We start from the raw sequence: 25732 nt of genomic DNA, 5'->3' as shown, positions 1-25732 counted from the left end.
ATAAGTAATAGGTTATTTTCTGCCCAGGTTTTGAGGCCGGCTCTGCAAACGCTCGGTTTTAATGGGTGTGCCGCATTGAAGACACTAGGAAGTAAACGCCCACTGCTTTGATTTGATAGCAGTTTGCGTAGTTGGAGCCTTCTGTGAATTTGGTTAGAGATGTAACTTAAGGTTACACATTAGCAACATTCACAGTTTTCGCACTGCATTAGTATTATCTGGAGATCTCCTGTGATTTATAAATGACCTCCCCACATCAGTATTTCATGTGACGCATTCGCACGGGATGATTTTACTCAAATTTACTGACTTATTTCCCAGATGTGATGGCAAGGCTTTGCGAATAGTTTGTATAGCCTACTTGTTATCCGTTTAATGATATATGACCGTACCTGTCAGCATTTGAGACCCTTGATCCCGAACCGGACAAAAGATCACCGTGATCGCGGGTCTCAAATGTTAGAAAGTTTCCATGATAAATAAACAAACGGGAGACTCCCTGTAACTTATGGATATCACCCAGCACCCGAAATCATACCAAAAAACATCAAAACAGCCTCCATCATTCGCAAACGGTGGATAAAACCCACCGAGCCCTTCCAATCAAAGAGATGCCGATTCGCAAGGGCTTAAGATCACAGACAACTTCTGCAATTAATACAAAAGACTAGAGGTCCCCAGGTAATACTAATCTCGTGCGAATAGTGCTCAGGGAACATCAAGCGATCTTTAACAAAGCATAGTGACGCATAGTTCAAAAATGTTTAATTCACATAAGATTGCTGCGCCATTCCTATCAGTACCAATATTGAGGGCACAACACTGCTTTTTATCCCTTTTGCCTTGTTCACAAAGGAATCCTATGAGAAATGAAACGAACAAACTCTCCATGTTTTTCCCACATGAGCTGGAACATCTTTAAAAATAAACTTTAACCCCGCATTCCTAATATCGGAATACGAAGGAAGGTTATGGAGCGACTGTATTCTTACACAACCAGGGATGGCACAATATTTAGCTAACGGCATGTTTGTTTATTGCTTGCTCTTTCTACCTGGTTTCGCGCCACTTGTGGTACTTCAGTTCTGTCATGTGCGAACCAGTGGGCGGGGCAAGAGAAGTAGTCCTTGATATTTTTCTGTCAAGGCGGTGTTCAGCCTATCAATGTTGTCATAGATAGGTGCATTCCAGAACCTGCCGTTCGCTGAGCCTGGTGTCAGTAACAGATGTAATCTCAGTAACAAGGGTGTTTTCAGTTCTGACACTTACATGATGTTCGCGTGAATATGTGAATACTTTTGATAATAAAAACAATATATTATTAACAGTTTGTTTTCTAAATATTCGCTGTGTCACACCATGACAAGTGTATAGTATACTTGTCAACCCTACCCAAATGCACATGAATGTAGCCATTCTATATAAATATTATAAGAATGCTTTATTATAAGACATAGCCTAATATGTTACTAAACAGAAGCAAAAATAAAATAACAAAAAATGATCAGAGTGACAATTTGCTTAAGTGACCTACCACGATCTCCCCTGCTCAGTGTGCAGAGACCCAGTAGGAGCACAGCTGTGTTACCTTAAGCTTGTCTTAGAAAACCACCGGAAGATGTGATAAGTCATGTATGCATGATCACCTAAAGCTTACTGAGCGCTTTAATCGCAGACTTCAGCTATTATTATTATACGTAGCCTGCACATTGTCAACAGCGCCTTATTACAGCATTTCGGAGTGACGGATAGGCAACACACAATTGCAGCTGTTCCTCGCCAACTCTCCAATTGAAACGAAAACGAAACGTTTAATATTTCTTCTTTAAAAGCACTCGGGGCGTTGGATATAAATACGCTTTCTGAGAAAAAAACGTATACCTCGAAGAACAGGAACGTTGCGGCAGGACTTTGCGCTTCTGACAGATAGAAAGAGCGAGAGAGAGAGAGAGAGAGAGAGAGAGAGAGAGAGACAGAGAGAGAATGAAAGAGTGAGGGAACACAGCAGCACGGGACAGTCTACTCGTGGGTACTTTAGTATGGCTGTATACAAAAATACATGGTTTTCATTTGGATATATATTTTAAACATTATCTTTATTTGTAATGACTTCTTGTTTGGAGTCGCGTGCAACTATACATTTTCCTCAAGCGTAAAATCAGCTGGATAATGCGCGTGAGCGAGTCGGCGCAACACACAGCATTAACGTGCCCGTTTAGGTTTAAAAGTAACGGTGTTTTGGATACTCGCCCTTAAACGGATTGTTGACTTTTATATACATTCTCGAGCTTGTTGACATTTCTGCGGGGACAGAAGGAAAGATTGCGACTTCAGTTTGGTAAGTTTTTGAAACACCTGACGGTATCTTCCTTCATCTCGAACTGATGCGATTTGTGTTTAAAGAATGGCTATAAAAACTCTGTTCAAACGGTTTTTTTTTACTTTAAACTCTAATTCAACATGTATGATACTCAGTAGGCGATACATTACGTGAAACAAAATGGTTATTTAATGTTTTTCGTTTACAAAGATCATATTATAGAAATTTTGATCGTTTTTCGGGAAATGCTGGGTATGTTGAGTATATTAGATTACACACCGGACATAATTAATTATTACATAATCCGGTTACTGTGTCCTGAAGTGCTCCGGGATCAGAATGTAACCAGTCAGGCTAGTGGTCATTTCTGATTTGCTCATTTGTTGCTTTTTATGACACTAAGATGCTTTGATGACGATGTGTTGAAGTTAACTACTAACTGCTGCAATCACAGTCTTCCATAATGAGTATTGCCTATGGTTTAATCAACAGTGTTAATTACCAGAAAGAGTAGGTTGAGTGTCTCACACACCACTTACTGCGTAACATGCATGACCCAGAATCATAAGTTGTGTGATTGTTTATATGTAAATTATACAGTTTACAAAAGTGTTACAATTATAGGCTATTGTGTATAAAGGGTCGCAGCACAGCGGAACGTCAACACGCTCAATCAAGTATATGCATAATAGCTTTTTACTTCTCTCTCACTCTTTTTAGACTTAATGTCACTCCCTTTCACTATGCTTGGGCACCCTGTCTGATCTTCTCTCAAACACACGCCACACACATTCTGAGCACACAACTGCAGCGTGGAGATGGACATATAGTTGGTGAGAATGTGTTGGCTCTTTGGATGCCCAGCATGAATCATCAGTAGATAGCTGTGACTTCTCAGAGTAAATCCTCTGTCCAGAATGCCTCCGAATGACCAACCGCTGCACTATCAGTGAAATGAATGAGTGCAGAGATGGATCCTGAAACGTTAAATCTGAAGAAAAGATGTATGCCTGATCGGTCCTGATATTCTGGGAGAATATCCAGAGGAGATAAATATCATTATTTTGCTGAAAGGATGCACTTTCTTTTACACGTTTTACATTTGGTATGAATTGAATCCCTTTTTTCTTTTGAGGTTTAGTTTAAAACTCAGATTGATAAAAACACTTTTGTTTTCCTATCATTTGTTTTTCAATTGACCTAAATTATATTTCCATCCCCTGACCCTATACTTATAGAAAAAGCCTCATAAATACTTTTAATAGGGCATTGTTTACTATGTTTTAAGACATTTTCCTCACATTGACCGTTGGCTTGTCACCACTACGCTGGCAATTTTAGGTTTTACTACTCTTGTGGGGGACATTTGGTCCACACATGAGGCTGACACACACACAAAGAGGATTCATACAGTAGAGGTATTCTCTGTGGATAGCTGTCCATCCCTTGGCCTCATCCAGCTACATGAAATCAATGTAAGACGCATTATTCTGAGATTAAACGTAGAAGGAATGAAGGATTGGGGGAAGGGTTGAGAGGACTTTACACACCTCACACTTTTTCTGTGCATCGAGGTCCTCACAAGCTGCGAAACATTGCATTAGTGTAACCGTAGCAACCCCTCTAGAGAATCAAAGCAATTTAGGTCTTTTCTTTATGGATAACTGGCTAATGCAGGTAGATGGTGATATAGTCAATACACCATTTCATAGCCTAATCACTAAATTTATATTCCACTTTGATATTTGGTTTTATAAAGGGCATTATTAATTATGGATTTTTAAGCATGCATCTAAATATGTTCACCTTGCAAAGTTTTTCACTTAACATATTGGCAATTTCTATTTATATAAAATACTATGTTTGAGTCTTACAGGGATAGTTCATCCAAAAATGAAAATTCTGTCATAATTAATCACCCTCTTTTCATTTAAAACCTGTATGACTTCTTTTCTCTGCAGAAAACAAAAACCATTCACTTCTATTTTGCAACCATTGTTCGCCAACCAAAATAAATGATGACAGAATTTACATTTTTGGGTGAGCTATCCCTTTAAGTGTTGAGATTTAAGGATGGGCTAATTAGGCCCTTGTTCGTAGGAACCTGCTGGAGAATGGGGTTGTTAGGTGCCAATGTTTGAATAATGAATGCCATTTTCTTGGCAATCGCATGCATGTAAGCCTATGAAATTGACTTAGAAAGGGCATGAAGAAGGTATTCGGATACTCACCATTCAAGTGCATGAAACAGCAGGCCCAGGCAAAACCCATTTATTCCTATATTTAGAATAGAGAGGTTGAGCTTCCTTTAACCAGGGCTTCATTTTTGTGCAAAACGTGAAAATATGTTGAACCAAAAATGTCATTGTTTTACTACATGTATAACAGAATGTCCAAGGCAAGCAAATCTTTATTATACAGTGAAAGTGAATGGTGACCACAGCTGTTCAGCATTATTATCAGTGATCAAGACTAAATCAAAAATAGTCTAACAACACATTCTAACCAAAAGTGTTGTCATGAGATTTCTTCTATAAGCAATTTGTCTGTCTATACCTAACGCTGACGCGACAATCAATCAGAACAGTTTTTTTTCTGCAACTAAAGAGTGCACTTAGTAAGATGCGTCTTGTTCTCATGACTTCAGTTATGCCTCACAGGACGTATTCTATAATTTCAGAATCTTAACGTATGTAATCAAATTACAGATGCTAAATAGATATGATTAGATATGTAAATTTTGGCCCTTAACGATAATTCTTTTAGCCGATAACCGATATATTGGCCGATATACAAAATCTTAATATTAATATAAAATTCCGTAAGACTGAAACGAAAGGCAAAAAGTAAAACTGCTTTTATTTGAAAACATTGACTGCAGAAAACAAGGTAACAATTCGTTTTTTTTCTGAAGTAGAAATGGCTGTTGCTCGTCACCCAGCACTGTTGCGACTGGTTAGGACAAAACCTCTGATTAACATAGAAAAGATACCTTTTCAGTGTGGTCAGATTGGAAATGTCAAACTATCATACCAGAAGCTCCAAGCCTATCGTATTTGGAGACAATTCTCTTACACAATTCAAACGCACAAAATACAGCTATTTATCTAGACAAAGTTTTTTGACACGAGCGTCAGAAGGCTTTTGTGTCATTGCCTGAAACAGGTCCAACCTGCAAAACTGGCGTCCTTTTCCCATTCCCTTTTTTAGTTCTTATTTTTAGGCAGCTCTACAGAATCTGTCTTCTTCCTTGCCTTTCCCCTGTCTTCACCCTCCTTCAGGACTGATCTGAGCGCCGCTGTAGCGGAACGTTAACTTGTGCGTGGGATTGCTTACCTGTGCTCGTGAGAGAGAGTTATTTTCCACAATGAATGGCCGAGAAGACGTAGAGTGAGGCATGTGTTACTGCACGTTCATGTTCTACTTACAATAATGACAGCAGACAGTGGATCCAAAACTAGATCAATGATTCCCGAGAGCCATATAATTACAACGACCATCATTGGAAGTGTCACAAAATTCTGAAAATATTGTACATTATTGGATTTTTTCAATATTGATCGTACATCGTACAGAGGTCAAAGTTATGGTACAATTATTTTACCTCTGGCAACACTGTACCTTTTATCGCGATACCTTTTATGTTGCAGCTTGGTATTGTGTTTGGTTAAAATACAGTGTAAATCGTTTGATCAGCACATATTCTGCCAAACTACTTTGGTATTCCATAAATAGCTAAAGAAATATGTCTTGGAAACAATTTCACAGTGAGTAAATGATGACAGTAGGTCAAATCTTAAATGCAAATCATATCATAAACATATATATGATGTCCTACAATTTTGTGTTCTGCACTCTACACTATATTTGACATTAGACCAAATAACAAAACTGTTTAATCTGACTAATCTGATTTAATCCAGTTTTTATTTTTCTGAATCCATCAATATTATATTTCAACTCGCTTTGGCTGAGGTAATTCTGAACCCTACATATTAAACTGAACAAAAGGATCAAAAAGAAGCTATATCCGTAATCCTAATAGGATAACCCTAATCTGGGATTTTGTAGAGAAGCAATTGACAATATGAAAAACACAATATTCTATCACCTGCACCACATCTGTGCGCTGAAGTTATGTGTTGTGTGCTGACATTTACCTTAAAACCATTACCCTATCTGTAATTTGTTATACTGTAAATTTAAATTTTTCATTTACAGTATTTAGAGCGCACTCATATTTTTGCATGTTATTTGCTCTCTCTCAACCTTTCTTTGTAATCGTTTTCGCAAATGTGTGAGTTCATTGCTCTGTAATATATGATTACATAAGATATCTAAGTACCTCCAGATCATTAGCTGTAACTGCCTGACTGTTCTATTTCCACCCAGTCATTAGAGTTCGTTTCTATCCACTAGAAACTATGGCATAACATTTTTGATGAATTTAGCACATCTTGTTATATGATGCATATGTACGGAATTGCATACAACATTTAGTTCTGATTCTCTCATCGACAGCAAGTGGTGTTCCAAGAGTGCCAATATTTTCGAATAACAGCATCAGGACACAAGACTGATAGTAGCTGGCCTGTGTCCGCCATGTGGTTGATATTCAGCTCCTGTTGTGTGATAGTTCTTTAGTTGATCACCATATCAGTCTTTAAACAGCATGACACGGAGCTGTTCAATTAAAATTCACAGCAAAGACTTTGAGTGCTGTGTTTAAGTGCATGGTGTGGAAATGATTCTGTCATCTATTCAGTGTCATGAGGCTCAACTGGTGATTTCAGCCCCTAAAGTCTGAGTGCTATTGAACACATCAAATTCGGTGACAATGATCCGACCCCACCACAGAGAAAAGAATAATGCTTGCAGCTTCAGAGCTGTGAGGCTGTGAGACTTTCAAGTGAGGAGCCTAAGGTGGTTTCCGAGGATTTATCTCAGTTTTCCATTGTGCTTTCAATCTTGTCATGCTTTTCGAAGAATTACAAACACAGACAATCTCAGCACATTCTTTGAGTCATACCACACACAAATACCACATTCACGTATAGAAGCATTTACACAGACTTGGGTCTTGACTATTTTCTATTGAAACAGCTGGAGTGGGTCATCTTGAAGGGCTTGCCCTTTTTGAATTACGCACAGTTTTGTTTTACTGTATACAATGACATTAGCATAATTTACTTCTTGCGGTTGTCGTGCTATTCTCATTCTTTAAAGAACTGTATTGGATGAAATGAGTGAGTGCAGTATGAGTCATCAATTTTGGGTTCCATTTTCCAAAACGAGAAGAACTGTAGATTTTCATTTACCTGCTTAAAGTGAAACACAAACAGTAGATGATCTCAAAACTAATCGACATGAATGAAAAGCCAAGGGTTATTTATGGGGTCCCAAATCAGGGCCCAACATACTTTACTCTTCAATCCCATAATGAAATAAAACCCCTCGGCTGTATCAGAAGCTCCTTCATGAGGCTTCTTCGGCTCCTGCCTTCTTTGAACACATCTGATGCAACTTGCAGATGCTTTGCATAAACCTAATGTCTTTGAGGACTTTTGAGTTGCTGAACATGTATGTGGGTGTGTGGTATAGAGTTGTTTGGTGGTTTAACTGTAATCGCTTCTGCTCATCACCGCCTTGCAGTGTTGAAATAATAGTGCATTTTAGCCAATCTTGGTGGAGTGACAATGAGCCAATGGATATTTATTAGTGTCAGATTCATGTGATGCACAAGGAGAGCTAGTTTAAGAACACATTGTAGCTTCATCAACCAGTGCCCTGATGTTGTTCATATTTGTGCTGACTCCATTTCAATTGGAAATTCATCTACAAGACTTGTGCCATGTTTCAAATACACTATACAATAGAGCCTTAAAATCTTTTAGCCAGTGAAAAGATTTGCTTAACCTTCTGAAAATGCTGATGGTCAATCTGTTTTTATACATACAGCGACTGAAATAATTAAGACACCGTTCCAAATTTTCTTTTCAAATCAGAATTTCTAGTTGTATTGTGGTCATTCCAGGCCAGTGTCTGTTAAATATTAACAAACTCAAACCTCAGGAGTGAGGCATTGCTTTAAAGTGAATATGAACTTGTTTTTTTCTATCATGAATTTAACTGAACTTGTTTCGATTTTATTTAATTCTAATGATTTAACAAATTTGTTGTCCCATGACTTAAATCATGCAAAGCATCGTTTTGACTTTCTTTTTATTTTTGTTGTTATGATATCTCCTCTACTGCTGTATTTAATACAGACACAGGAAAAAGTAAGTTATTTTCATTTTTGTTTCGTATAATATTTATAGGTATTGTCATTTTTGTTTAATTCTGGAAAACAATGTTGCATTTATTTGCAGAAAATTAAACGGGAAAAGAGAAACGAGTCAAAATAACAGAAAACATATTCTGTATTTTTTCTGACTTCAAATACTGCAAAGAAAGCGTACAGATTTTAATATCTGATTTCAGCAAGTTCATGTCAGAGCTCTTTCTGCTTTCAACACTACTGATTGGTCTTCGCTCCACTGAACTATTAAAATCACATTTTTTCCAGGTTCCAGCATGTCATAGCAATCTCTGTATTCTATGGACCTTGACATGATGGACAAACTGAAACTTTAAACAATCATCAAGCATAAAACACAAAGTCTTCCATTATTGCTCTAGTCTATGCCTGGTTTAATCATGTGTAGAGTTAATAAACTACTGCAACAAAACAAAGGATTTATAGCCGAGTTAAGTGGCACGTAGCAGTGCGTCAAAAGCAATTTTCTCCTATTATAGTCAAATGAAGCTGTCTACACTGGACGTGTCCGTTGCGCCGCATTGCGATGCACCTTTTGACCAATGCTCTGCTCTGATATTAGGGCTGCAGATGTACTGCCGACATGCCTTAACGCCAGTTTATCTACAGTAAAATGACATTTAAATCTCATGTGTTCATATTTTTGTCCTTGAATTCTGATAGATTTTTTAAATGATAGTAAAAAATTTGGTGTTGCTTATAGTCTCTGTTTTACTAAATTGCACTGCTAATATCATAATAATATGTTTCTATTTTCAATGTGCATTTTTTGAGCTCATAGCTGATTGGTTTGCGTTGGTGAACATTCTACAAATGTTACAACTAAGCAAATGATGACAGATTTTTGAACACAGTAAACTATTAATTTCAGCTTTCTGCATTCTTTAAAGGTCCAGTGTATGACATTTAGCGGCATCTAGAGGTGAGAGTGCGAATTGTAACCAAAGGCTCACTCCACCCCTCCCCCTCCTTTTCGAAGCACTACGGTGGCTGACACAGAACTAAGATTTGACACATTTGACACTATTGCCCAGATGACGTATTAAGGAAACACGCTCGGTAGAGCAGTCTGTCCGTTTAGAGCTACTGTAGAAGCAGTATGCCATGCAAGGGGACCTGCGGTGTATGTAGATAGAAAAAGCTCTTTCTAAGGTAATAAAAACATAACGCTTCCTTATAAGTAAGGTCTTAATACACCTCTGAAGACATAGATATATATATTATATTGCATTTCTGTCTATAGATCCTCAGGAAAACTCTTGACATAAAAGCTTTGAAAGGAGTGAAAAAATAAAGGCTTATCTGCCGGAGATGTAGTAGTTAATTCAGGATTTTCTGTAACATAATTTAGTCAGTGGGATAGATGATTAGAGGAGGTTTAAGACGACAAGAGATTAAACCAAAGGAAAAAAATCACATAAACAATGTAACAGGCCTTGAGCTGCTTAACCAAATCTACGTCTTTGACATTGATAAATGTGGCCCTTCATGTCATTCTTTAGTCTGCTGTTTGGGTTTAGTTGGAATTGTAGAGAAGCTGATTGAGAAGCCCACGAGAGTCGACAAGCATCTTCTATAAAGACACAGTAAGATGCCGGCTCTGAATGTGATTAAGGAGAATCCTGTGAACAGATCAAAGCAGAGCATATCTCTTTTATTCAACGCATTCATTTCGACTATAAAAGAAAATGTATTTTATGTCATACTCCTTTCTGTATAACACAGCACTTGGAATGAGGACCAGTAAATGTACCACACTAAATCACTTCGCTTGTATAATCTGATTCGTTTTAGCTAACCGCAGAGATCTTTCTACAGATCAGTCTTAGGTTGACCATACTTTCAATCACCCAAATGAAAAAGTTAAATCAACCCTTGCTGACATTGATTTTTTTGTTTTCCAGCACATTAAAAGGATGTCAGCCTAGTGTTGTTTGTTTATTGATACTGTATTTACGAATGTCTGCATCTCACTTCAGGAATATTTAACCCGTCTTCACACAGCCAGTCGTATCTATCATTCAAATGCACCGCAAGTTGCATAGAGTCTGTGCCACTTTGGACGGATGCCCAGGTTTCAAACTCCAGTCACACACTTCACCTGGTCTTCAATATTTAACTCAGAAAAGCAAACAGCCATCTTGCCTCAACAAAACACCCTCACAACTTTCAATCCAGGTCTTCTTTCATGGTTTGGGTTCATCGAGGTCTGATGAATCACATCTATAGGACATTTACACTGAGAGTGAAAGGGTCAATAGGTCAAGGAAATGTAAGCTGTGCTTTTATTTGATTGGGGAGACCACAGAACTGTGAACGTTGCATTGCAAATGTTTAGCGCCTTTAGAGAACTCTAAGATCATTGCACAGTTTTATTCATTCTTTTATTTTATTTTCTTGTAATTAACAAATGCTTTAAACCTTCGTCAATGGAGACGCATCTCCTCGAAAGAGATGGAAAGCAGAGATTATATTATTTTATTATATCATTCATACTTTACTCTATCATCGCTGGATCGTTGACTGTAGCTATTTTTTGCAGCAAGCACTGTCCAATAGGGATGTGGATCTCCCGACTGAGGATGATGAGATACGCATCGCGATACATAGACGATGATGCGATACATTAAAGATACATATGAAGCAGCTACCGATGCTACGCGATCCGATTCACCCCCTATAAGTTTTTAATGGAAACTGGTATGTGATGGATTTTATTGGAGGGATGTTTTCTGGCAGATGGGAACCAATAGAACTTCATCAAATCCTATTGGAATTGCCAAAAACACAATACAAAAGTGAATTTTGTAATGGTTTACTGACATGCCTCCTGACTTTCATAAACAGGTCTGACGTGGATGAGCTAGCTATTGGAAGCACACGTTTTCAGCCGCATTAATGCGCCTCAGTGGACACAGCGCCTTCATTTTCTTATCTGTTTACAGATAAAAAAGGCGATCCAAAAAGTTTTCATAGTTTTCTCACTAGGCGTCCTGCTAGCAGTAGTGGTAGTCACGCCAATAGAAGCTACATCTAAATGATACACACGCTGCCTTCATGTACTTTTTTTATTAACAGTTATTTCAGTTTACATAATTATTTTAATAGTTTTGCTTTACTTTAGTGTGAAATTTGTTGAGGAACTGCCTGTAGAAAAGGAGACCCAAGGCCATGCCATCCGAGAGTAAGATTATGCATTCCTTGACTCTAGTACTTTATTTTGATAATAATTCTTTAAACAAAAGCAAGCTTTAGGAATATATAAGTACAATGAATGATAATTTTACCACAAAGCTAACACTAGACCAATGGATCTCAATATATGGCACTCTACAAATTAAGGTCATGGATTGAACTGGTCATTTAAGCATTTTGCCTACTAGTATCCACATCATTCTGAGGAGACATAGGCTACTACTAGAACTGTGTATCAATTTCACTGGCTCCGTACACAAGAGCTAGAACATCAGGTGAAGTCTGTGTGCTTGGGTTTGTCGATTACAATACCAGACCTAATGCTGATTGCTGGGCTCTGTTTTTGATTTTGTTTGTCTTATCGTATTGCTCTTGTAAATCTACTGTAAAACTATAGTCAACCCACAGGCAGCGATGAGAAGCAGCTCTGAGCTTCTCTTTTTTTTCCCATCAACAGTCCTTTAAACACATCAACACCCTGAATAATATATTTTGTTTACTAGTCACTGTTCAACACTGAACCATCTTCAGATCCAAGCACAAGTGCAAGGGATGGAGAGGTTAGAGATGGTGAAAGGCGGCAATGGAGGTCAAACGATTTCTAAGAGACACATGAAGCCTTGCGGCTTAATTCACACTAAGTATTTTTTTTACTGGGCGATGTTTTTGGTGCAAATGTAACTTATATCAGATCTGACAGGAGAGGAGAAAGGTCACATGAGCTCTCTGTTGTGCTCTTGGATTGTAGTACGTTTTTTTGACCTACTTGTTTCGTCCAGCATTTGAATTTCAAATGTACAATTATGTTCTAAGCATTTGTACCAAACCAACTCACAATAAAAACGTCTCAAAGAAAGGAAATATAAAAAGACACACGTCCTTGTAGAAGTGTGAGGACGTGACCCGATTATAATGTCTTTAGAAATGAAAAACTATAACACCGAAAAATGCAGTGTACTGTAGGACATTCAGCACCAGTAAAGTCACCTTGGGGCACCAATGCGCCATATTTGTGCCACTCGCTGGCTTTTGCATGAAATAAATCTGTCCTTCATCATGATGCTAAACATGTTTCAAACGTCCTTGAACAGCTGCCCAGCAACACACTTTTAAGTCTAACAAATTGCGCTGGAACAGGCCTAAAATGAATGTAATGATTTGGTTTGGTTTGGCAAAGCAACCAGATATCATGTATAGATAAAATCCAAATTTCATCGAGTTGTCTTGAATCATCTCAAGTCATATGTAAGAGCTCCATCCAGAACCCGGTAATGTTTTCAGAGACACTAAATAAAACTTCAACCTTGATGCTGTCGTTGCACTATTTTTCACCCCATCTCACCTTAATAAAATGACTCTTGACAGTCCTTTTGCCCAGAGGACACGGTCATGCAACTTCATCCTCAAAAAGGACAAAATATGCTTTTGAAGTATACAAACTGTCGGGATGTATCAGCTCAATATAGGACAACGCAAACCCCATTAGATACCAACATCTGCTTGAACAGAGGGTTAAGAGATATAAAAGTCCAAGGCCTTCAAATTTCAAAGCTTCCGCAGCTTTCAGCGCACTGTCCAAAGGTGCATCAAAACCTCCTACGATTCCCTGCAGTTCTTTATCAAATGCCCATAAAAGGGGCTTCTTCAAAGAAGTGTGAAATTGGAGCGCTTACCTGATGAATCATCCAGGGCGGTGGAGGAAATACAATAGTTTTGTTAACTCTGGGCTGATGTTCCTCCTACACAAGACGAAATTTACACAAAAGAATATCTAAGAAGATAGAAAACTGAGTCATTGTGGTGCATTTAGCGTCGAAGCCGCTGGAAGATGCAGTTAATCAGGGGTGTTGTTCATTGTATTCGGTCTTGGCTGTTGTCCAGATTTCAGTTAGATCTGAAATGAATGAAAATGAGATTATTAACTTGGCTGCTGTATCTTTAATCCACTTGTAAGTATGGAGTAGGCTGGAGAGTATCTCTGTTATGCCACGAGCAAGTGCACAACCCGGCAACTTTCTGTCGCATTTTGAGAAACTTTCTCAGCACGTCATATTTTTTCGAGAGCACTTTTGCTAAGGTCTGTTGGCTTGCTGTCCGCAGCTGTAATTGAACAGGGCTTTCAACCTTAAACCTTCAGAACAAAAAGTTTTGAGAGTAATATGTCACATTGACTTAGTGGTCCCCTGTCATCCTGTCATAACAAAACGGTTATTGGACGGCTTAACCTGTTATTGATGAGCTAGGTAGCAAAAAGACTCCAGCCAAACTGCATCAGATTTGAGGAAATGAAAAACGTGTGCCAGATATTGTTATCGGTCTGCAGTGTTTGAAATGGGTTGGGTTCAAAGTTATTTGTTACGTGATACAAACATTAATACGAGAAATGGCATATTCGTACTCCACTGACGCACGTCCCTGCACATACAAGACTGATGCCATTCAATATTATCCAAACAATATCTCGGACTGCTTTGCTACCATGACTGCAGCTTATTTAATTTCAAAACCATTGGGATGAAACTAAAAAAAAATACCTAAACTAAATCCCTGACCATTTTCCACTCACAGAACAAACAACACTTTATCTGAGAGCGTGACTTGTTTTGTATTTTTTATTAGCATTACATGACTTGACCTGAAAACCCCCATGAAATCAGTTTCTTATTCATGTATAATTGAAATAAGAAGTCTCAGTGGGAAGCAAAGAAAGGCTTGGCTCTTTCTGAATAGTCTTATATACATTACAGTCATGATTTTTTTTCCTAGCAAGTTACAGCTTTCCTGTGGGTCAGTGGTTAGTGCATTGTGCTAACGATGCCATGATCATGGGTTCAATCCCAGGGGATTGCACATAGTCAGTCAAACATATGTATAGTAATAGAACAATGCAATGTAAGTCACTTTGGATAAAATCGTCTGCCAAATATGTAATTGTAAAACTCTTGGGGGATGGAATGTTCTAAATCCAGCATCTTATAATAATATTATTCAGGGATGGAACGTTCTAAACCCAGCATCTTATTTGGCAAAAATCTCTGAAGATTTGTCATTAGTCTTTTTGGTCCATTTTCTAAAAGAGCTACAGTTTAGCTATGAAATAAACATTTATAAGGTTGTGAAAGGTTAGGAATTAAACTGAAGTCTTGCCACTTTGCAGCCAAGTTTGCAATGCCGCTTGGCAGATATTCACATCATAGCAAGTCAACAGTCCTATCTACTTAAATGGTGGAAGACAGATATTTCTAAACTCGTTGGCAAAAACCGAAACTTTATAGCATATTTCTGATCAATGATTAAACCTGACTGTAGACCACCATAACTTTGGTTTGCTAAGCTTAAATTGCGCTACAAATCACATTTTTTGAAGTCGCTTTAGCTACTGCACATCCACACTGGGTGGCAAGCGCCTCACAAAGATCCACCCCAGAGAAAAATTTAAGTTAATGGTTAAAGACTGACGATTGGATCATTTTATTGGAAGGCGGGACTTTCTTCGCTAGAGAGGACATATTGAGCGCATGTTGTTAATAACTTTAATTAGCATAACAGCTAGGATTTTTTTGCGAAAATATCATATACTGTAAGGACTTGGTCTATAGGCATAGTCTGGAACATCTTAAAAATGAGTGACAGACGGTAATGATCTGTGCCAAGCTGTTTATTGAAAACATCGAGTTATTGTTGCCATTTTCATTCTCTTGATATTGTTATGTCAACCATGCAAAATTTAAAGTCAAAATCAACAAATCTATAATAAGAAACTTCATGTTATGTGTTTGTCAGCGTGGAAGCATTCGGGCAATACCGACAATAGATGTCAAAACATTTTGTGCTGTCTGAACATTAGTTTAATTAACCCGACAGCCTCAAATTTGTTCTTCATCCTGATGTATTGACCAGGGTTTTTAATTTTGTTATTCTGCCTTTAACCAATTATAGAGCCGAGCAGAAGTAAAGACAACATCCTGCTAACATTTGGAGCATGAACCGTCAGGTGGCTCTCATTAGCAGGCTGCCCGCTGGACCTGCTGGTGTGGAGATAATCCACTGTTGTGTCTGCAGTCTCACGTGAAGTATATGTTAATGATTACGCTGTTCTACTGAGATAGAAGCAAAAGCACAACATTCTGTGCCTTATTTTGTGTATTTTAATCCCCTTCTTGCAATTGAACATTTTCCAGTAAACCACAAGTTTTTGCACAAGTTTGGGGCTAGTTTCAGTATCACATGTGACATGGAGTTCACGCCCTGATCACAGAATACTTCTGGAATAGTCTGTTTTTTTTTGCTACATGCTACATTTTGTATTTGCTACATGCTGACATTATTTCTACAAACTGTATTGGCATGGTTGTTATCCTGTTTTGAGCACTGATGCATGCACAACACATCAACCATAATAACTTATTCACCTGTTACTTATAAACATAATGTGTATAATTTGAATGCTGTTCAATCCTGGTGTACATGCTAAGCACCCTCAAATGAACATAAGAGCACCCTTGGTTGGAACAGTAATGATAGTTTGTATTGCCAAAGCAGCATCCCAGCCAACAGTTGCACAAAGTCCCTATATCAACAGTACTAATCGTGCATGATCTTGGAAATTAGTCTTCTAATTTGCAGTCGTCAATAAGAGGCATTCTGCTTTAACGCTTTCAACGTACACATGATAGCGTTTGATTTATACCTTCAGCTCTCGCATACAGAAAATCTCATTTAATCCACTTCAATTGCTTCTCAGGATAAAGCTCCCTATATTTGATGATAGGATCATTTTCCCATAGTTAAATCCCAAATTGAACAATTCATGAAATTGGAAAAGCTTAATGTAGATCAGTGGATGCAATTCTTTGTTACATCACTTGCTGCATATGTGAAGAAAAACATGCATTTATTATACATTTTTATACAACAAAGAGAGTATTTTTCAATTACATTGAATACTAAACCAATTCAAGAAAGCCTTTCAGGGATCTGTTCTTTTTTCATAAAATATGTGTTTAGGCTGTCAAACCACTTTTCACTAATTGTAGAACAAGATAAGTTGACAGTTTTGCTACATAGTGCTGGATTGTTCTCGATTCATGATGGTTGGGTAAATTGTGACCCTTTCTGTGAAAACATGGCCGTACTCAGTCAATATAAAAAATATCATGATTAAATTTCCACAGAATGTACTCTACAAAAAATTATGTTAAAAACAGTAAATCATACAAAAATGGCTTACGTCGTTTTTTTTCTGGCAGGGTCACAAATATGGAAAGAGCAAGAATTTCAACCCAACCATGCGTTTTAAATAAACCAACCTTTTTTATTCTTCAGTAATCGTGTTGTTATGTTCATGATTTAACATCGTCTCTTATTCTAGGACCCTGTGGTCGTACACTGTGTACTGTTTTGCAAAGATTTTGCATAATCACTTTATCACAATGTAATTAATTCAATCAAATTTCGTCCTACTCTTCACTACAGTTTATAGACTGGTGGGGTTGAGGTCTTGTTGGCGACACAAAGAGCCTGCACTTTAACTACTGGAGCAAGCTGACTAATTTCAGGAGCATCCTCATTGATTTTGCTCTGGAACAGGGCCTGGGGCTAGTTAATCTGATAAAAGGTTATTCATAGGTAGCTCACCCACCTGCAAACAAGACACGTGATACTGGGCCTGATTATATGTGAAACTCATCAATGAGTCTAACAGGTACACCAGCCACTTAGGGAACAAAAATATATGGGAGTAAACTGCTAAAATTATACAATATATTACATGATAGGGCTGGGTGGGATGAAAAAAAATTATATAACGGTGTTTTCCAGATTTATACCAGTTTCCCGGTACAATGGCTGTATTTTTTTTACCACATTTTCTACTGATTGAGAGAGGAAATAGTGCGGCTTGTTGAATTAAAATGCCCTTTTATACTGTCATGGTGAAAGTGACAGTTTCCCCTATCATAACTGCAAAGTTAAGACTTCAACTGAATAGCATGGCAAGGTAACTTGCATACATATTATTTAAGCAAATAAATACTGACCCTTATTTCTCATCATAGGATATAGAGAAACAGTTCAAACTAAAAACACATCATATCATATGCTTATATTGAGCAGATATGAGGGGAACACAATCGTCTTTGGAAAATGTTTGTTCGTGAGTATATTTAATATAACGTAATGGTAACTTGTGCTGCTATTCAGCCGCAAGGTGCGTGATCCCATTGCGGCGGGAAATAAATATGTAACGATACCGATCATGCGCGAGAAGCACGCAAACATCCAAACGCCTCCGTTAAGGGCATTTATATAGAAAATTATGATTAATTAGTCGATCAATTATGATAAAGTAGTGTCGCGGCATAGAAAGACGCATTCTGTGTGAATTGCTGGTCAAAGTGCAACAGTGAACCCACGGAAATGGTTTCGCGCTGCGCCCTGTTCCTCACGTTGTTTAATCGACATATACCGGTAATGCGGTATATTAAAAAATCGTATAAAGACAAACCCACAGACCGGTATACGGTATGGACCGGTATATCGCCCAACCCTATTACATAATACCTTTTTCGAATTCTGGAAATTGGTGCTAATATTTTTCAATATACAGCAATATATCCATTGAAAATATATGGCTATATATTGAACGTAGAAATACATTTAGAAACGAAGACAACAATACATCTAATATTCAGGACATTTAATCTGTTTCTGACTGTTAAAGGGGAGTAAAGATGTTTGATTTTAGGTGTTATTTCATGTATTTTTGCTAAATAATAATGCAGGGAGGGATCTGTTAGTTTTTAATGTTTTATTACTTTGAAATTTAGAAGGGTTTCTAGTAGGCCTATGTTTAAATTCGTGTTGTTACCGTGGTGCTGAAGAGTCGGGACTGTGGTTAGGGTAGCTATTGGCCAAACATCAATAAGAATATATTTCTTTCTTTGAAAAAAAATAACTGTGGAATTCTCAGTTAAGTAATTGTTTGTTAACAAAGTGTTTACATGAGCAGGTGGGCTTATGCTATTGTAAATCAGATGTATTTTAAATCATTATACATGTATAGTGTAAATGGTTGTTAAACATAAGAAATATTTTTATATTATTACCATGAGTAAATACATTTTGTTCAGTATATTTTATATATACAGTACCATATCTTATCACATGTATAACAATATATTATAAAAGTGTATTACGAATCTAGGAATGTCGGATTCCTCTGGACTTCATTCTCTGGTTTGGCTACATTATATTACATAAATGCACAATATACTTATAGGTTATATGCTAACCAATAAATTTAACTTTGTCCACCAAAGCGTTTTTAGACAGCTAAAATAAATAATACATGTTGCCTTTCTGATAACGACCAGCTGCTGGCGCCTCAGAATGCTTTGGAGGCACTGCACGTTATTCCGGAGATGCGTTGGTTGCTGTGATTTAGAATATCCGCAACAGTTAGCCTACTTGTAACTAGTGTCTTGATTTAAAGAATATTCCTTAATATGAAAATGCGGTAACCATTAATTTTAACTTCTGCATTGTTGGGTATGATGGTTGGTCAATGTAGTGTTTGTCCCGCCTCTTCTCCACTGTGACGGCTGTGTAAAAGAGGACAGTGACGAGCTCTGTGTTGTACTTAAAGTTAAAAAGTAAAGAAATCATAAAAGACAGGGCAAAATAACTTGTGAAATATCATTATGATACATAGTGCATCAAAATGCGCCAAAAATGAGTCATCAAGTTGTCTAAAATAAGACAGAACCTTATGTGTGGTTTAACGCACAATTTACAGGTGGTATGGAGCAGGTGTACATTTCTTTCGTCCCTACTAACATTTTGAAAATACAAACATCTTCATGAATCCGAAAATTTGCATCAAAACGACTTTACGAACAATTTACGCCAAAATATGAAAAGTGGCAATTTCTTATGTGGTATTCAATATATTATAATATATTTACACAATATATTATGCTGTTTATTTTCTAATATTGCATTATGTCATTTAATATATTTTTAAGTCATATTTTAGGAAATAAGTAGGGGCATCACACAGCAAAAATTTAAATCTGTCCAACTGGCATCTGATTCAAGTTGCATGTATTCAATTATTGTCTGAAAATGAGATGTTTTATATATGCAAGCATATGGTGGAAATTTCCAATCTGAATGCTTGGTCCTAGACAGCATCCACCACAATTTTGTTTCATCTTGTTTGACATGAAGGGAAGGAAGACAGGTTTGATATGACTTGCAAAAGGTTTTTCCATAAATATTCAGATATCCGCACATACTCATACACATACAACCTCCTTAGCGCAGAAGAAGACTAAATGTCAAAATGCTCCGCGGCGCATATTGGGGGCTGATGGTGTTGAAGTGAAGACGTTGTCAGTTGATTTGACTGATGTTTGACCTGATGGCTGTAGAGTGAGCCGTACGGTCTGCTGTATTTTTCCGTCAGGCTTGAAGCAGAGCGCTTGCGGGTGTCTTAGCGTGATGTTAGTCAGACACAAGAACTGGTAACTTTATGGTGACAGTTTTCCATGTGAGGCGCAATACTCAAGGTACTCATCAATCAGGACTTGAGCCTGAAAACAAGAGCCAGGGGAAAAGAAGTGTTAAATAAGGCAAAACTTTTTATGCAAAGATGTTAGAAAAATAACATTTTTAAGCCAAGTTTTTAATTAGTGCAGAATGTAAGATAAAGGCAGAATGTTAAATATTTTTGAAGCCCTTAAAACGTTAAAATGTTTGCCCTTAATGTTTCTCACTAAATTAATATAAAGATCTACTTTATTGAGGTTTATCCTGGATTCAGTAGCACTGATCCATTATTCATGATCATTAATGATGTAGATTTTCAACATATTTCCAATAGTTTAAAGAGACCTAAACATAAAATAAAATAAATAATGACCTCACCCTCTCTTTTCTCTCTCTTTCTCTCTCTTAGGATCACTTGGATTGAGAACATCAAGCTGATCTACATTACCACACACAGTTTGTATTACCAAACTTGACACTTTTCATCTGGACTATCCTGTGGGCAATATTTGAAACTTTTATCGTTACCTTTTTGTCTTTGGGGAAACTGTCAAAGCGACTTTCTTTTCAACCAACTGCAATTATCAGCGGAACTACAGGGAATTAAGAAATATTCTGGTCAATTAGTCTTAAACACAGGGGAATAAATTAAAAAGTCTTCTAACTATTCAGATGAGCTGCAATTGAGGGTTCTCATGCCCTTGTGGTAAAATAAGGAACATTAAATGAAATAATGAGGGCGTAAGAGCATTAAAGCACATTTTCGAGGGAGATTACATTTACTTCGCTAAAACTCACAGATAAGATTAAACACAGAGACTAATAAAGAGTTTCAATGCAATAAAAATAAAATTTAAACAACTACAGTATCTTTAAACATGAATCATTATTCACAAATATCAGTCTTGGTTTTCATAATGAAATCTGAAAGCTGATATAAAGCCATGCATTATGGATCAGGTCAACAGCACAGATGAGCCCCTCAGCAATGTCACGGTCAGTCCCACGACCTTTGAACAATGGGATGACTCCACACTCCTCGGCCTTCAAATCTCCATCTCTGCAATGTTAGCGATCGTGACTTTAGCCTCCGCTCTGTCCAACGCCTTCGTGATCGCCACCATTTTTCTCACACGCAAGCTTCACACCCCGGCCAACTTTCTCATTGGCTCTCTTGCTGTGACGGACTTGCTAGTGTCCATTTTGGTCATGCCCTTCAGCATCGTGTATACGGTCAGTAAGACTTGGACGTTGGGCCAGATAGTGTGTGATATTTGGCTATCATCTGACATAACTTTTTGCACGGCCTCCATCCTTCACCTGTGTGTGATCGCGTTGGACCGATACTGGGCAATAACCGACGCCTTGGAGTATTCGAAGCGTCGTACCGTACGACGAGCGGCACTGATGGTCGTGGTAGTGTGGGTGATCTCTGTTTCTATCTCAATGCCGCCTCTATTCTGGAGGCAAGCCAAGGCCCAGGAACTTACAGAATGCATGGTCAACACCGACCAGATCTCCTACACGCTGTACTCCACATTTGGCGCCTTTTACGTTCCCACGGTTCTTTTGGTCATCCTTTACGGGCGCATATACGTGGCTGCTCGTTCCAGGATCTTCAAAACGCCAGCGACGAGCGGGAAACGTTTCACGGCTGCTCAGCTTATCCAAAACTCGACGGGCTCCTCGCTTTGTTCCCTGAACTCCACTTCTAATCAGGAGGGACAGGTTCATCCGGGAGGTGGTGGCGGTGGAGGTTCCCCTCACTTCACGAACAGTGTGAAAGTTAAGTTGGCCGATAGCGTCCTGGAAAGAAAGCGTTTGTGCGCTGCTCGGGAAAAGAAGGCAACCAAAACCCTTGGGATTATCTTGGGTGCGTTTATTGTGTGCTGGCTTCCGTTCTTCGTGTTTACGCTGGTGATGGGGATCTGTAAAGACTGCTGGTACCACCCTGTGCTCTTTGATGTCTTCACCTGGCTGGGGTACCTGAACTCGCTCATCAACCCTGTCATTTACACAGCCTTCAACGACGACTTCAAACAAGCCTTCCACAAACTCACAAAGTTTAAAAGATGTTACTGAGAGCGAGAGAATATGGAGAATATGGAGAATATGGAAATCCACTTCCCGTGTTTTGACATCTACGTGACTTAATTAGCCGAATTCTCCTGAAAATATACGAAACCTGTGAACCTTTGCCATTCATCTGCTGTGGAGGACGTTACCCGTATCCATAGTCTGTATTTATTTTCGGGAAACTCCTAAACACGCTCATAGTGTCTGGTCGATGTACATCACTGTTTGATGGAATCTAATGAGACAGCTTGTAAAATATCGTGCCATATTGTTGATGCTTCCTTGTAGTTTATGAATGCATGCTATGAGTCTGAATCCTTTGCTAGAGAGCGACATTCTACTCTCTCTGTGATCAAAAGCTGTCTATAAACTGCCTTATGTAACAAAGGATGAGAATGAAAGATAGAGTTTATTTAAAAAAAATAAAAAGTTGCAGTTTCCATAGAAACAAGAAACAGTGCATGGTCCTCAGAGGACCACGCTGAACTAAACGTTTATGGACATTAGCTTAGACTCCCTAAATAAAACTGTTAATTAAAGAACATTAAAAAACAAGCTTTAAGTTTTGTGGATTTTTGTGTATTTATGTGCAACATGTTTGCTTTGAGTTCTTTCCATTATTTCAATGTCAAAATTTAACGGTTTTATGATTATAAAGATATGGGTCTAGATAGCATGGTTTAATCACATATACCTGAGGGTCAAAAAGACTGCATAAAAGCAGCACCTTTACATTTAAATCTAATATGCACACAGAGGATTTGAAAAAACTAAAACATAAAAAAGTTATGATGAGAAAAAAATAAGAAATACTGACAATATTAACTCCTTTGTACGAAAGGTCAGATTGTCTTGCTTCAGTTGAAGCACGCAAGATGCTCTATAAAACATCTGTCTGATCACAGTAGATAACATGGATCATTAGGTTTTGCACTAACTATAGAGTCAATGCCAGCTCGAGGGCATGCTGTCATTGAGGCAAAAGACTAGACAATAAGACATTCTGATGTTCATGTGCATTTCACTTAAAGTGAAGTTATGCAAAATAGACAAAAAAATTTCTCTGTTTGAACCATTTCTATGTGTCATGATGGATGGTATCCAGGACACAATGTTGCAATACAAGGCAAATAGACAGCTCTGGAAAAAAATTAAGAGACCACACTAGTGTTTGCATTTGTTGGTGGTTATTCCAGTCCAGTGTCTGTTGAATTTCAAAGTGGTAGTTCACCCCAAAATGAGAATTCTGTCATCATTTATTCATACTTACCTTTTCGTCATTTTAACCTGAATGACTTTCTTTCTGCTGCACAACACAAAAGAAGATATTTTGAATAATGTTAACAACAACGGTGGTACGAAATTCCTTCTATTCTATGGACACAAAACCAATGTCAATGTGTACCGCCGTTGTTCGGTCACCCTCTCAGACCTTTTTGGCTTTCTTTCTTCTGGATATTCTTGCAAATGATGACACAATTTTCATTTTTGGATAAACTATCACTTTAACGAAAACAAACCTCAGGAATGTTAAACACAGAGTATGCCACGATGCATGAAAGCTGTAAAAAAGATTTATTTTTATAAACAAATACATGTCGAAACATTAGTATTGCATTGTTTAAAAGTGAATAGACACTTTGCCGTATTTTGAATCTTAGAACTTCACACGTTTTATTGTAATAATATTTAAAAAAGTGTACATGTGTTGCAAGTGAAAGAAACAATATCTCGTTTGGACTTTTGTGAGAAATGTCACTATTTCACAGAAGGAAACAAAAATGACAATTTTACTTAAACACATATAAACAGTAATATCAACTGATTATGAATATTGGGAATGGTCTCTCAATTTCTCTCCAGAACTGTGCTATGATCAAAATTCACATCCTGTTTACCTTGCAAATGATAAATGATGGTGCAGTTTTTGCAAAAGAAAATCTGGCTGTCAGAAAATATTTTGTCCATACAAATGTTAGATACTCTTATAATGTGAAGGTCATTATTTTGTCCTTTTCAGCCATCCCATTAATGCCGCTCCTCGCTTAAACTATCTGTGGAAAGTGAGACACCCCTGACTACAGTTCAACATATGAATAATTGCAACCTAGAAATTGGAAAACTTTGCCCTCCATCAGTCTTTCGTATGATGAAGGTCAGCTATGGTGGTTCAAAAGGTTTTTTGATAAGAAAACACACCAATAAGAGGCTATACGCCTGAGTCAGACTGGAATAATGAGCCATATCCCCTGAACGCATTGCCCGCGGGCCCTCAAACAGCATTTGAGCGAGCAGAACAGAACTGTTCACATGAGATGGATGGTTTGGATATTCACAGTGTGTATATTAACAGAAAGGGCTCTCTCTCTTTCATGCACACACCAAGGATAAGGTCACACCTCATAAAACACATGTTTAGAGACTCATTATGATTCAAAACCACCACTAAATCTAAACACGAATACATTCGTTCAGCAGGCCTCCGCCGTCTGTCTGGTACATGAAGGGTGATATGATATGCGTCTGCCTCACCAGTGTGTGGTCTTCAGTAGAGAGGGATTTTAAAGTCTTTAAGGCCACATGCAAGTTTTTCAAGTGAATCTGCAAAGGATCACTGCAACATGTTGTCTTTTAACTGCTAAAACGATCCTGTGATCCTTTAAACAAACCACTTTAATCTTTTATAGTCAAGAGAACTTTATTCCAAACTTTAAACCTTTGTGCAATAAGAAGGAATGTTACAGATTTTTCATGGAGACAAATGACTTTGTCTGACAAAGAGACATTTATGTTTGTGGGAGTTTTATCTTCCAGGAATTTCAATAACCTGCAGTCCACTGAGCCGTCATGTTTTGTTTATGCTTGTTAGGCAGCTAATTGTAAATCATGTGCTCTCTTTGAAAGATGATGTGTGATTCACCTCAAGGAACAGTTGTGGAGAGAAACGAATGATTTCAAAATATGAAAATGATTCAGGACACAGATCTTTCATTGAGAAGTCCGATACAGATCCAACATCAATAGTTAGTTTAGACAGTCCTGTATACACAAAATATATATCTACTACAACAAACTAATTTTGGAACGGATTTCTCTGTGTATAGCTAAAATTGTATAGCTCAGGTTAAAGTTAATCTTTTATAGCTCATAAGACATGAAAATAGTTGTTTTCTGATAAATAAGAAATACAAAATACACTGAATCAAAATAAATGTTGATATACACTAAGAGTTAAGAGATATGAAATATCAGTAAATAGCTTCGCTCAAATA

The 25732-nt window shown here is 37.7% G+C and overlaps 1 protein-coding gene across 2 annotated transcripts; it reads left to right on the top strand.

Moving 5' to 3' along the window:
* The first annotated feature begins 1868 nt into the window (after nt 1-1868).
* Nucleotides 1869-23015, top strand: htr1d (5-hydroxytryptamine (serotonin) receptor 1D, G protein-coupled). 2 transcript variants are annotated; one of them, XM_056767820.1, is made up of 3 exons: nt 1869-2338; nt 3041-3425; nt 20794-23015. In XM_056767820.1, the coding sequence occupies exon 3, from the start codon at nt 21336-21338 to the stop codon at nt 22464-22466; it is 1131 nt and encodes a 376-aa protein (XP_056623798.1). In that variant the 5' UTR covers nt 1869-2338; nt 3041-3425; nt 20794-21335; the 3' UTR covers nt 22467-23015. The 2 variants fall into 2 exon arrangements, with proteins under 2 accessions (XP_056623798.1, XP_056623796.1); XM_056767818.1 differs by lacking the exon at nt 3041-3425.
* Nucleotides 23016-25732: the final 2717 nt, after the last annotated feature.

Source organism: Triplophysa dalaica, chromosome 15 (assembly GCF_015846415.1).
Source record: "Triplophysa dalaica isolate WHDGS20190420 chromosome 15, ASM1584641v1, whole genome shotgun sequence".
In the NCBI taxonomy this organism is placed as follows: Eukaryota; Metazoa; Chordata; class Actinopteri; order Cypriniformes; family Nemacheilidae; genus Triplophysa; species Triplophysa dalaica.
Note: the sequence above shows the minus strand (reverse complement) of the source record. Positions and strands in the feature narration are given on the sequence as shown.